Here is a 14,024-nt window from a genome sequence, read left to right as displayed (position 1 = left end):
CAGGTGAAGAATACAATGCGTGCAGTTCTGTGTTGTGTAACTTTGCCCATTCTCCTGTAACTTCATCCCTCTTAGCCCCAAATATTTTCCTAAGCACCTTATTCTCAAACATCTTAACCTCTGTTCCTCTGTTAATGTGAGAATCGAAGTTTCACAAGCATACAGAACAACTGGTAATATAACTGTTTTATAAATTATAACTTCTAGCTTTTTTTGAGAGCAGACTGTATGACAAAAGCTTCTCAACTGAATAATAACAGGCATTTCCCATATTTATTCTGCTTTTAATTTCCTCCCAAGTGTCATTTTTATTTGTTACTGTTGCTCCAAGATATTTGAATTTTTCCACTTCAACAATAATAATAATAATAATAATAATAATAATAATAATAATAATAATAATAATAAATAAAGAGCTCCCTTCCAAAAACAACTTGCCATGTTTTTTTATCATTTTACTGGAGAAGCAAAAACAATAGTAGTGCTTTTACTATATTTTAAAATGAAATTCGTTTCAATTGCATTGGTTAGGTAATTGCACAGTACAATAAAATATGGAGCTTAAAGAAATGTCCATTATAGTGTTTGAATTCAAAGCTTTCCCATAAAATTATTTTCAAAAACAATTAAGTCATAATGTGTGTTGAAGGATATTGACTTAATGAAAACTTTTTTAGGCATTTTTATTTATTGAATACTGTTATAGAACATTACATATTTTGAAAGAAATACTTAAGAACATACAATACTGACACTGCTACAGATTATTACTCAAACAAAATATACTGAAGAACTTAATCACCGATTTTTAGACAGATTGTTATTGCATGAAAAGAAACACTGAATGGGATACATCATACAGTGACTGATACAGAAGATTATTAAAAAATACATTAGAACATACATCAGAAAGTCATAGATATTTCAAGAAATACTGCATTTCAGATGATTTATATGAATGACTGATACAGATACTATCTAAAACCAAAGTGCCTTGATTTCTTCGTAACTAGTCGAGTAAAATTATGAAATTTCATATTCTAAACTTTGAAGATGAAATATGTGGTAAATAGTATTTTTACATTTTAGAAATGGCGAGTGAAAATCAATTGAAGAAATGTCCATATTTCATAATACTTCGACAGTCTTTTTATTTCAAGAGAATCTATATAATTTAATTGTTTCATAGTTTTATATTTTCACATAATTAGCAACTGTTGATAGTTTGTAAATGTTTTCATTTGGCTGTAAGAGTTATGTTTTACTAAATAAAATCATATAGGCTAAATATTGCTCTCATTTTCATAATTCAAATTATTCTCCTTTGAAAAATATTCCCTACATTCCTTGTACATGAATAAGAAAACGGACATATGGTTTTTGCATTTAGAAAGAATTTTTTTGAAAAAATTAATATTCTAGTTTTTTTTAAAACTACAACACATTCAACAATAAATTGATCACAAAAATTTAATTACTACAGCGAAAAGGATATGTCAGTTTATTTATAACATATTTATGAACACCTGTGCAAAATTTCAGGCCATTTGAAGGGAAACTTTGTTCACTAGACCATTTTGAAATCTAATATGTGCTGAAAATCAAAGAGTTGAGAAAATGACTGATAAATAAAAATATGCTGCTTCCACGCTGATGCACCATTCCCTTTAGAAATTATTTTAAGTGGCTTAAAAATTACATAGTGCTGAACACACTACAGCCAGGCCCGTAACTCACTTGAAGAGTTTTCGCTAGCGAGAAATGTGTTGCGAGAAAGAGGCGAAGAGCCTTCCTCCTCACACTTGGCAAGTTCTCGCTATCACAGATCACACCTCGCTATGATCATCTATGCATTGCCTTCATGCAGAAAGCATTTTTTTGATTATAGTAATCACTCGGGGGAAATATTATAGGTTATGTATTTACGTATATTGTCGTACTTAAATATATAACCTGTATGTATATTGTCGTACGTTACAAATTACGTACGAACGCTATGTTGAATCTGAGTATTCAGATGATGAGGAAATGAGTTACATGAACGTATTTTGTTAATGAAAAGAAAAAGTAGGCCTAAAATTAAAGCCACAAATATCTGAAAAATCACACTGTATCTTACAAAAATAAGGGCGAGTTTTGGACACTGGTTTCGATTTGAATGATGATACGTTTAGGCGTTATTTCAGGTTGAATGGACCTCAGTTTTTTGCCATTCATGATATGCTAGAGGATTCTTTGCTATGTTCTGATTAAAATTATGTAAACTGTTAAGACATATAGACACATTATTCCAAATGTTTAATTAATACTATTAAATCTCATCAAAATAAAATATAACCCTATTTATTTTCAGGTAATCTGATATTTGTCTCCAGATTTCTTCTTTAAGGTTCGTGTTTTTATAGTTTTCATCCCGTATATCATATAAATAGGCCTACGGGTGACATCGTACAAGTTCTATAAGATTCTGACTGCAATTATCAGCCATCTTTCCTCATTTTCAAATAAAAACAATACAATTCATCGCCACCTGTGATATCTTTTTCTACATTCAATCGTCATAAAGAATATAAATGTCAAACATCTTTGATAAATGTGTCAAGAAAATTCGCTGAGCTACAGATTCCAGCGAGAAACTCGCGCGAGGTTTTTGCCTCGAACGAGAATCTCTTCCAGTGTGTGGACGTCCATTTGAATCCATGTTATGAATCTTTGAATTTTCTCGAAACACATTTCTCGCTAGCAAAAACTCTTCAAGTGTGTTACGGGCCTTATGAAAGGTAAATCATTAAACTATTTTTTTGCAACCAAAAAAAAAAGAAGAAGAAATTGTCATTTTTTTTAGATTTTTTTCACTATTTTCATCGATTCACAGCCTTAACATATGCAATTTGTCTTCAGGGTTGGCTATATCATTTAATTTGGTGAAACAATTTTAATATTTGTGAACAATCATATCTAATACATGCACATCAAATGATAATTCTGAGAAATGGACATTTAAAAGAAGGACGAGGAGAAGGAGAAGGAGGAGGAGGAGGAGGAGAAGAAGAAGAAGAAGAGACCGATGGCAAGCCAGAGGGTATCAATGATATTTGATAACAATAGTATTAACTTCATAGTTGTAACTTGGGTTTCTGATGAAACTGTACAATATACTGATTGCATTACACGACCAAGATATGATAATGTACACCTGTTGGAGATGGGAAAGCCCCCCACATTTCATTCCTCTGCGTTTGGCCTTCTGTAGTGTTAGAGTAGTCAACCTGTTCAGCAGACCACATGCCAGCACCACGTAAACCATACTGTTCAACCAATTCAAATTTCGTTCTCAGGCTCTCCGGGTCGTCATACCATATTTGGTGCATTTTTCCAGTAGCTTGATCCTAAAACCACAAAGTTTGCATACTATTACAGTAGTTCTTTGATAGTTACTGAATAAACTGTGCCATATAAATTACATAAATTTCTCATTACATATTTTAAGAAGTATATTAAATTAATAGGTATTTTACAGAAACATTAAAAAAGAGTTGTCTATGAACATGTTTCCATACCATGGTCGCAAATTCACATATTTACAATCACCCCATAACCGCTCTGATTGGTCAGGATTTGCCTAAAGCAGCCGTGGCGAAAATGTGATCGTGTGTCAAGCCACTGTGTAATCTGCAACGTGCATAGCACCTATGCAGGGAGGCGGACACCCAAAGGGGAAGTGAAGCAACTATCTGACTTATTAACGTATTTTCATTTTCCTTACATCAAGCACTTAAATATAATTTATACAGTAAAAGGCTACAAACTAATGTTTAGTATGTGTAACAAAGAAAGAAATGAACAAGAAAACATAGGACACAGTACCACAACCTAAAATTAACTGTCTTCAGAATGTCTCTGCGACAGAGTTTCAAAATCAGGAATTATGTCACTTACTGCCAGTCGTAGTTGATCACGAAAGTATGTGTCTGTCAGTCGTGATCTACATTTGGTTTTTATTATTTTCATTCTTGAAATAATTTTTCACAAACGTAAGTTGTAGCGAACATGGCTTCAACAGAGCAAGCGAAAGAACAAAGCTTCGGATATTTATTTTTTGGCAAAGATTTGAAAAGTTCAACATTTGTCAAATCCTTACATCTAGCTTTCATTTAACATCACATTGTAAATCTGTGAGTTAACCGCTTTACTTGTACATCTGCTGAAAAAGGATCGATGTACAGAGATGATGATGATGATGATGATAATAGTAGTAGTAGTAGTAGTAGTAGTAGTAGTAGTAGTAATAATAATAATAATAATAATAATAATAACACAACCTTTTAATGTTTCATGAGTAACATGTAGTATAATATCATTTTATGTTATATAACCGTTTACCTCGTAATACTTGTGAACAAATCATACATTTAATATTCTCATCATATTGGCAGCAAAAAAAATGCGTTCTCCCATCCTAAGCTTATTGAAACTTTAGTTTTTGTAGAGGTACATGGTTTCGAGAGAGACATTGCGACTATAGCCACTTGCAGGTCAGAGACAAATACAAATGGAACGGAGTTAGACTCCAGTGAGTGAGAGGGTGGGGTTGGGAGAGGTGGAAGTGAGAGAAATGCATAGCTATCATTGCGAGCCACAATGTGCTCACGAGTCACATTTTCGGCACGGCTGGTCTAAAGAGATAAAAAGAAATTGCTGATTCTCATTTAGATGCCTGAGCAAAAGGCACAATTGTCAATGACAGCACCAACTGCGTAGAAAAAGGAATTTTCGAAAAGACTTCTGTTGCACAAGGACAACTTTGTAGGATTTCCAGCAGTCAGTCCTTCAAAATGAAGGATCAAGGCATTAGAGAGATTTGACGGTGTTAAGGTAAAAGGTCGTAACCATAAAGAATTGAAAAACTGAGACTTTCGCACCATACTATTTGTTTATGTCCATTCTATGTCTTGGTTCATAAGATCCAGATATGCAATGTTTATATACTCCTGAAATGTCAAAGAAATTGTACTGGTAACTCAATATATAGTTAAGAAATCTAAGAATTTTCTTCCTAACTCAATCACCATAAAAGCCTGAAATCACAGGGTATTTTTTTGTCACCTGCATCTTCTCTCAAAAGAATCAATCTTAATTTTGTTAATTGGTTTATTTTACGATGCTTTATCAACTACTATGATTATCTAGCGTCTGAGTGACATGAAGGTGATAATGCCAGCAAAATGAGTCCAAGAAATGTTAAAATGTTGTTTCATTTAATGATGCTTGCAACTGCCAAGGTTATATCAGCGTCACCAGTGTGCTGAATTTTGTCCCGCAGGAATTCTTTTACATGTCTGTAATCTACTGACATGAGCCTGTCGCATTTAAGCACACTTAAATGCCATCGACATGGCCCGGGATCGAACATGCAACCTCAGGCATAGAAGGCCAGTGCTATACCAACTGTGCCAACCAGGTCGACTGAGTCCAAGATCCAGTGCCGAAAGTTATCCAGCATTTGCTCTTAATGTGTTGAGAGAAAATCCCGGAAGAAACCTCAACCAAGTAACTTGTCCAAACCAGGACTTAAGGTATATGTACACCTTTATATACAAAAAATTTTGTTTTGTATAATTTTGCTCTGTAAAATTTTTATACAATTGAGAATGGTTCCAGAAAGAGAATGAAGTGAACAGATCCCTTGAAATTATGTCTAAATTGTTTATAAAAATTATTTTGTTTATAATTTTGACATGCAACTTGAAACATGATAGCTCATGCAGTTTTTAAGAGTTTTTCCACTGTTTTATAGCTAAAACTATTCTTTAGTGCCTGACATAGAGCTATTTTTTATTTTTATTTACATTAATTAAATATTACCATATATGTAACTTACAATAATATTTTATGTTGCATAAATCATGTAAAAATCCATAGATAATTATTAATTATATTAATGTTATTTTACTCATTGTCAGGCACTGGGGGACATTTCAAGCTTCAAAATGACACCAATATCTTCTTGGTATCACCATATTTGCCTGAGATATCATGTTTTGAAAGAATTAAATATTCTAAAATTACTATTTACAGGAAATGAGTCACAAACTTTCAGAGCCTAGAAGACTCCATCACCATATATCACCCCTTAAGCAGCTTCATGTCGGTCCAGTTTCAGCTTCTTTCTGCCACTCAAATACATCCTCCTTATTTTAACTGCAGGTGTTGAATGTTTTTTTTTTTTTTTTTTTTTTTTGGTATTTTTGTCCCTACTTCCAATGATGCAACAAATCCTGCGATGGTGTTTGTCCCAGGGTTTATGCCCATCCTCCTCAGAATTGTAATTTCTACTTTTGGACTCTTATTAAAATGACGTACAACATCATTGACACACAAATTTACAGTTTTATGACTAACAGTAAAAGATTATAAATTACTTCATTATGTAAAAAAGTTTTTTCAATCTAATGATCATGCCCAGACCAGAGGGAAAAAGACCTTTAGGGAGGCCGAGACGTAGGTGGGAGGATAATATTAAAATGGATTTGAGGGAGGTGGGGTATGATGATAGAGACTGGATTAATCTTGCACAGGATAGGGACCGATGGCGGGCTTATGTGAGGGCGGCAATGAACCTTTGGGTTCCTTAAAAGCCATTTGTAAGTAAGTAATGATCATGCCCAGATATCTATGCATCTATTTCGGGACTAGAAAGAATTTTATTTTACAAGCAATGCTGGACGAGGGGATTGACTGCTATGAAGATCACTCCAAAAGTAAGTGACCGTGGCTGATGACGCAGCATTTTGGAAAATGGGACTTATCTGTAAAACCATAAGGCATAATTCGAAAATGTTTTATATCAAATTAAAGGGGAGAAAATTCTCTATTAAAATAGGTATACTTTGAAAATTCTAATTTTTAATCATTTTTTGCGTTCTGTGGGTGTACATATACCTTAAATCTCGGACCACTTGTTTCAAGGTCAGGCATGCTAACCGTTACTCCACAACGGTCGACATCAATCTTTACCCTTCTTGATATTTTCCTCTCATTAAACCAACTTGATCATACCGGATCAAACTCTTCTCTTCATAGGTACACTGGCTCGCAAAACTTTTGACCGATATACTGTACAGTTTTTCTCGTTCTTAAGTTGGTATTTGTACTCTCTCTAGGACAGTAGCATAGGCGGCAGGTAGTCTCCCCTCAGGTAACAAACCACCCCTCCTCATAACAGAAAGGTTGAATTTAAAGAGAATATGTTTACTTAGCCATGTATTGTGGGTCCCTATCACCACGGCATGGCGCGTCCTCAGGTTGCGGATAGAGGAGACGGCCTCCAGATATGGAGGGTAGCTGCGAATATATTGAATAAGCAGTCGTGGACAGCCGATAAGGGGTGGTCCTCCAGCTTGGGGGTTGGGCGAAGGGCTAACAACCCATCACCGTAAAAAACAGCTTGTTACGTATCCCTATAATAAGCCTCGGAATAGGACTGATTCTCTGGCACGACCACAGCAAAGGAATAAGGATTTGAGATTTGGCACTTGGAACGTAACTAGTCTTTATAGAACAGGAGGGGTAACATTAGTAGCAAAAGAACTAGCTAGATATAGAATAGACTTCGTAGGAGTACAAGAGGTTAGGTTAGATGGGAATGGCATATCACAAATAGGAGATTACTTGTTGTATTATGGGGAAGGAAACAATAATCACCAATTAGGAACAGGATTCTTTGTTCATAAAAGAATAAAATCAGCAGTAAAAAAGGTCGAATTTATCAGTGACAGGTTATCATATTTAGTACTTAAGGGTAGATGGTGCGACATCATAGTTATAAATGCTCACGCCCCTACAGAAGAGAAAGACGACCATATAAAGAATAGCTTCTATGAGGAATTGGAACATACTTTTGATCAGTTCCCTAGATATCACATGAAAATTTTACTGGGGGATTTCAATGCTAAAGTAGGACGGGAGGATATTTTTAGACCAACTATTGGAAAAGAGAGCCTACACGCAATTAGTAGTGACAATGGAGTTAGATTAGTCAACTTTGCCACATCGAAAAACTTAATTGTCAAAAGTACAACATTCCCCCATAAGGATATACATAAATATACTTGGACTTCTCCAGATGGATTGACACACAACCAAATAGATCACATCTTGATAGATAAACGGAGACATACTAGTATAGTAGATATTCGAACTTTCAGGGGTGCAGACTGTAATTCTGACCATTATTTGGTGATTGGAGAATTAAGAGAAAGATTATCAGTAGCCAAGCGAGTAGAGCAAGAAGTTAATATTACTAAATTCAATATTTTGAAATTAAAGGACGAGGAAGCTAAGCAAAATTATCAGGTCGAAATTTCGAATAGGTTTGCCACTTTAGAAAGTTCCGACGAAGTTGAGAAAGAATTAGATGTTAATAGCGTGTGGGAAAATATCAGAGATAGTATCAAAATTGCAGCTGAGCAGAGCATAGGTTATTATGAAACTAAGAAAAAGAAACCGTGGTTTGATGAAGATTGTTGCATGGTAGTAGAAAGAAGGAAACAGGCAAAATTGAAATTCTTACAGGATCCAGTTGAGGAGAAGAGAGATAATTATTTCAATGAAAGACGGGAAGCAAGTCGTACACTTAGGAATAAAAAGAGAGGTTACTTGAAGGAAAAACTGAATGAGGTAGAAACAAATAGTAAGAATAAAAACATTCGAGATTTATATAAGGGTATAAAGGAATTTAAGAACGGATATCAGCCAAGGCTAAACGTGATCAAGGATGAGAATGGTGACTTGCTTGCAGACTCTCCATCAATCCTAAACAGATGGAAAAACTATTTTGCGCAACTACTAAATGTACATAGGCCAAATAGAAATGATCGGGACGAAATTGAAATACAAACTGCTGAGCCATTTATACCCGAACCCACGCTTTCAGAAGTCGAAATTGCGATAGAAAATCTGAAAAAGTACAAGTCTCCAGGTATCGATCAAATTCCAGCAGAATTAATACAAGAGGGTGGAAGTGCATTATATAGCGAAATTTATAAACTTGTACTTGCTATTTGGGAAAAGGAAATTGTACCAGAACAATGGAAGGAGTCCATAATTGTACCTATTTTTAAAAAGGGGGAAAAAACCAACTGTGGTAACTTTCGAGGAATATCACTTTTGTTGACGTCGTACAAAATTTTGTCCAATATTCTTTTGAGAAGATTAGCTCCGTACGTAGATGAAATTATTGGGGATCATCAGTGCGGTTTTCGGCGTAATAGATCGACTATTGATCAGATTTTTTGTATTCGACAGATAATGGAGAAAAAATGGGAGTATAAGGGTACAGTACATCAGTTATTCATAGATTTCAAAAAGGCTTATGACTCGGTTAAGAGGGAAGTATTATATGATATTCTTATTGAATTTGGTATTCCCAAGAAACTAGTTCGATTAATTAAAATGTGTCTCAGTGAAACATACAGCAGAGTCCGTATAGGTCAGTTTCTATCTGATACTTTTCCAATTCACTGCGGGCTAAAGCAGGGAGATGCACTATCACCTTTACTTTTTAACTTCGCGCTAGAATATGCCATTAGGAAAGTTCAGGATAACAGGCAGGGTTTGGAATTGAACGGGTTACATCAGCTTCTTGTCTATGCGGATGACGTGAATATGTTAGGAGAAAATACACAAACGATTAGGGAAAACACGGAAATTTTACTTGAAGCAAGTAAAGCGATCGGTTTGGAAGTAAATCCCGAAAAGACAAAGTATATGATTATGTCTCGTGACCAGAATATTGTACGAAATGGAAATATAAAAATTGGAGATTTATCCTTCGAAGAGGTGGAAAAATTCAAATATCTTGGAGCAACAGTAACAAATATAAATGACACTCGGGAGGAAATTAAACGCAGAATAAATATGGGAAATGCGTGTTATTATTCGGTTGAGAAGCTCTTATCATCCAGTCTGCTGTCGAAAAATCTGAAAGTTAGAATTTATAAAACAGTTATATTACCGGTTCTTCTGTATGGTTGTGAAACTTGGACTCTCACTCTGAGAGAGGAACATAGGTTCAGGGTGTTTGAGAATAAGGTGCTTAGGAAAATATTTGGGGCTAAGCGGGATGAAGTTACAGGAGAATGGAGAAAGTTACACAACACAGAACTGCACGCATTGTATTCTTCACCTGACATAATTAGGAACATTAAATCCAGACGTTTGAGATGGGCAGGGCATGTAGCACGTATGGGCGAATCCAGAAATGCATATAGAGTGTTAGTTGGGAGACCGGAGGGAAAAAGACCTTTAGGGAGGCCGAGACGTAGATGGGAGGATAATATTAAGATGGATTTGAGGGAGGTGGGATATGATGATAGAGACTGGATTAATCTTGCACAGGATAGGGACCGCTGGCGGGCTTATGTGAGGGCGGCAATGAACCTTCGGGTTCCTTAAAAGCCATTTGTAAGTAAGTAAGTATGTTTACTTAGTGGTCTAGTGATAGAGATAAATTTAATGAACACGGCATTTTGTAGCTCCTCACGCCACTGTTATTTGCATTATAATGCGCCTATAGTTTTTTTTTGGTTGTCATGGTAATAACACTACGCTAATAAAATTACATTGATTAAAGGTGGCACTAACAATCAACAGATTAATATTCTAAAGAATTGGGGAAGATGTGTAGATGGAAGAATTATCCTGTTGAAAAAATATAATTATATCAGATTACAACATGCGCATGCTACGTAGCATAAAGTATTTTCCAGTATGTGGATATATTGCTGGAAAGTCAAATTCTGTTCACTTTTACACAGAGTTCTTCCTCATAGCCTGGAAATCCATCCCAAACAGCGACAGAACTACATCCACTGCGTTGTGTTGATGTTACATATTCTGGCTGGAACCTTGTGGACACAATAGGACGAAATACCTGAATAGACCCATGACTTGTGTTTGAGAAAATCTTTTAATCTGAAAATATTATATTTTCCCATGGATATTCATAATATTCTCGTCAAAACGCGATGTGATCTATTCTATGTTTATGATCCAACATGGTATTTATACGTGCAGGGAAGAAAAAAATGTTTCCTGTAATATTATATAATACTGAAGAGAAATAAACAACATGTTTTAAACATGTCGGTGCAAAATAGACTTAATGTTTTATTTATGTCGGTTGCATATATTGTTATTGCTCTAAAAGGTTGTCTTTCGTTCGATTAGCTAGGTATAGCCTATACCTGCAACTCAGAGTTCAAGTACCTCCCTTCCCAGGACGACATGTAGAGTGGGGTATGTAGACATATTGCCAACATAATTGGCCAGTTTTTCCAAGTAATGTTTAATTTGGCTTAACAAATGTTAAATTAACAGAAGGTTCATTTTTAACGTTTTGTTAAGATGTTTTCCATTTTTCCAACATAATTTTGTTTAAAATAGCCAACACTTAACTTTAACTGTCGTTAATACTATTCTAACTACTCAACAGCAGTTGGTAATGATTTTGCATATATAAGACAACTTCTTATTGGCTGATATTATTATTTAAATTCTGTACTGTAGAGTAAGTCATGAAACGTGTGTAAAATCGTAACCTGTTACAGTAGCCATGATTCATACAGTGCAGAGAGTTGATAAATGAAAGTTGCATTGACTACTATTGAATAATAATAATTATTATAAGTATGGTTATATTTTATAATGATAAATATGAATTTCTCTTCACAAAAATCTCAGCATTATGACCACCAGGTGACAATAATTACAGGAATGTGTGTGTAGTCAACTGTACACAAAACTCCAAGGAGAATTCCATATCATATAAAATTCTCTAATTCAGGTCCATGTATAAATTATATGTAATTTCGTCCTAAAGAAGCAATTGCTGCTGAAACATTTTATTATTTACTCACTGCGTATTTTGAAGCACTATTGACATCGGCTATAGTTAAAGAACCAGTAACATAGAATCTAGAATTAATAGTAGGTGGTGAATTGGAACAAGTGGCCTATTTCAACTAGGTAACATACAACTGAGTTTTATTTTAAGACATGAAAGTGATTATTATAACTACATACCGGTACCTAAGAAATATTAGTAAATTAATACATAATGTGCATTCAAACAACAAAACTTAATTGGTATATTAACTTTCACTTATTATAATTATATTATAGCTAGCGATAAGATATGTTTGCACTGGCTTCAAAACAGAAGTGAAAGAACTGGATTCTTGGAATTTATAATCTTTTTCTTTCCGATGGAAATTTAATTTTCCAGCAGGATAATCACCCCGTGCACACCGCCATAAACGTTCAAAGACGGTTCACGGAAAAGCATGAAAAAGAGGAGGATTGACAAATATCGAGACATTCCACCTCAAAATCCAGATCAGTTCTGGGATCAAGTTCTGATTACCCGGGAAGATTTCGCTAAGGACCAGAACTCTTTCCGCGATCTGGTGGACTCAATGCCCCGAAAATGCCAGGCAGTGATAGAGGCCTGTGGCATGTAGACAATGTATTAGATCCACATGTGTATTTCTTTTATTTTTCTTTAATTTGTTTGTTTATCTTTGTTTTATTTCGGGAAGAAAATTGATCTCCCAAGAGATTTTTAAATTCTCCTAGTGGAGCCAGAGTTGCGAAATAATTCGTTCCAGTACACAAAATTGAAAAAAAGAAGAAAGGCAACATGTATAAAAATTAGTTATGTTAATAAAAAAAAAGTTATCGCCGGAAATCGAACACGGGCCCCTGAGATGGCAAAGCCAACTCGCTACTGACTACTCCAATGGAGAGTTATGATGTAACCAGCGCGACGAGGCACATATAGCTGCTCGGCTTGAAGTCTACGGAGACAACTCGCATACAAACGTACTCGTGTAAATATTTTAATGTACAGTACTAGTTAATGTTTCATTTGTACAGATTTACCGAAGCTTGGTGAAACCGGCCCTTACTCTAAACATTCCTCAAAGAGAAACATAACATGTTATTTTCACAACTTTTGTCTGAACAGCTGTGGTGTTATCCGCCATGTTTAACTATTTGTTAAATGAGTTAACGGCCTGAAATCCTACATTTAAAGTTAACAAACAGTTAAGAATCTGTTGAGCCAAACTGGTGTTGAACAAATGGAAAAACTGTATTTAACAAACTGTTGATGGTTTAACAGCCGTTAAGTGTTCTAACAGTACTTGGACAAACCGGCCAAATGTCTCACAAAGTTCACTCCCACATTATTTCATAGGACAAAAGTTTTGCGAGCCAGTGTACCCCATACAAATGATAAATTGCGACATTTCAATTTTTACCATCATGTAAAAGTATGGAGATTTCTCCTGATAATCCCACTGCCGACCTCCTGTAGCATTTGGCAGCATCTGCTCAACTATTGTTGAATATCGTATCTGTCTCCCTGCGGCATCACTGCAATTAGCTCCACGAAATGGAACTTCTTCAATAAAACACGTTTGGTTCTGAAACAAACAATATTTTCATGACTTTAAAGGTATTTTTTTAGTCAACTGTCTAAAGACTCTGTGACCAGAATTAATGAAGATCTAGCATCTGTAGCTCAATGGGCGCAAAAATTTGGACTCAGACTAAATCCAGATAAATCACAAGCCATAATAATGGGCCACTAACGAGCGTTAAACAAAATAGATCTAGCCACTGTATCAAATACAAAAATAAATAATACTACAATTACATATAGTAAGACAATAAAAAATTTAGGGGTATATTTAGATTCAAATTTAAATTTTCAAAGTCAAGTGACCTACATATGTAAGAAAACTTTTTCCATAATTCATTCCCTCAAACACTTAACCAACGTTTTACCTCTCAGCCTTAAAAAGAACCTGATCCAAACTTTAGTGATGCCCCACTTCGATTATTGCGATTCTCTATTCACGAATCTAAATACTGATCTTGCCCATAGACTACAGCGTGTTCACAATATCTGCGTTTGTTTCGTTTGTAACATTAGAAAATTCGATCATGTAACACCGTCA

General features: G+C 35.0%; 1 protein-coding gene across 1 annotated transcript in view; it reads right to left on the bottom strand.

Annotated features, from left to right (window-relative positions):
* Nucleotides 1-1,377: 1,377 nt before the first annotated feature.
* The window catches only part of LOC138708141 (di-N-acetylchitobiase-like), a 33,821-nt gene continuing 21,174 nt past the window's right edge, over nt 1,378-14,024 (bottom strand). Inside the window, exons 6-7 of the mRNA XM_069838367.1 lie at nt 13,323-13,487; nt 1,378-3,389 (exon numbers count right to left, since the gene is read on the bottom strand). Of these exons, the coding sequence (XP_069694468.1) occupies nt 3,168-3,389; nt 13,323-13,487 (387 nt within the window). The 3' untranslated portion in view covers nt 1,378-3,167. The remainder of the gene's footprint in view (nt 3,390-13,322; nt 13,488-14,024) is intronic.

The sequence above is a fragment of the Periplaneta americana genome, chromosome 10 (genome assembly GCF_040183065.1).
Source record: "Periplaneta americana isolate PAMFEO1 chromosome 10, P.americana_PAMFEO1_priV1, whole genome shotgun sequence".
NCBI lineage: Eukaryota > Metazoa > Arthropoda > Insecta > Blattodea > Blattidae > Periplaneta > Periplaneta americana.
The sequence above is the reverse complement of the archived record's forward strand: the minus strand, read 5'-3'. Positions and strand labels throughout refer to the sequence as shown.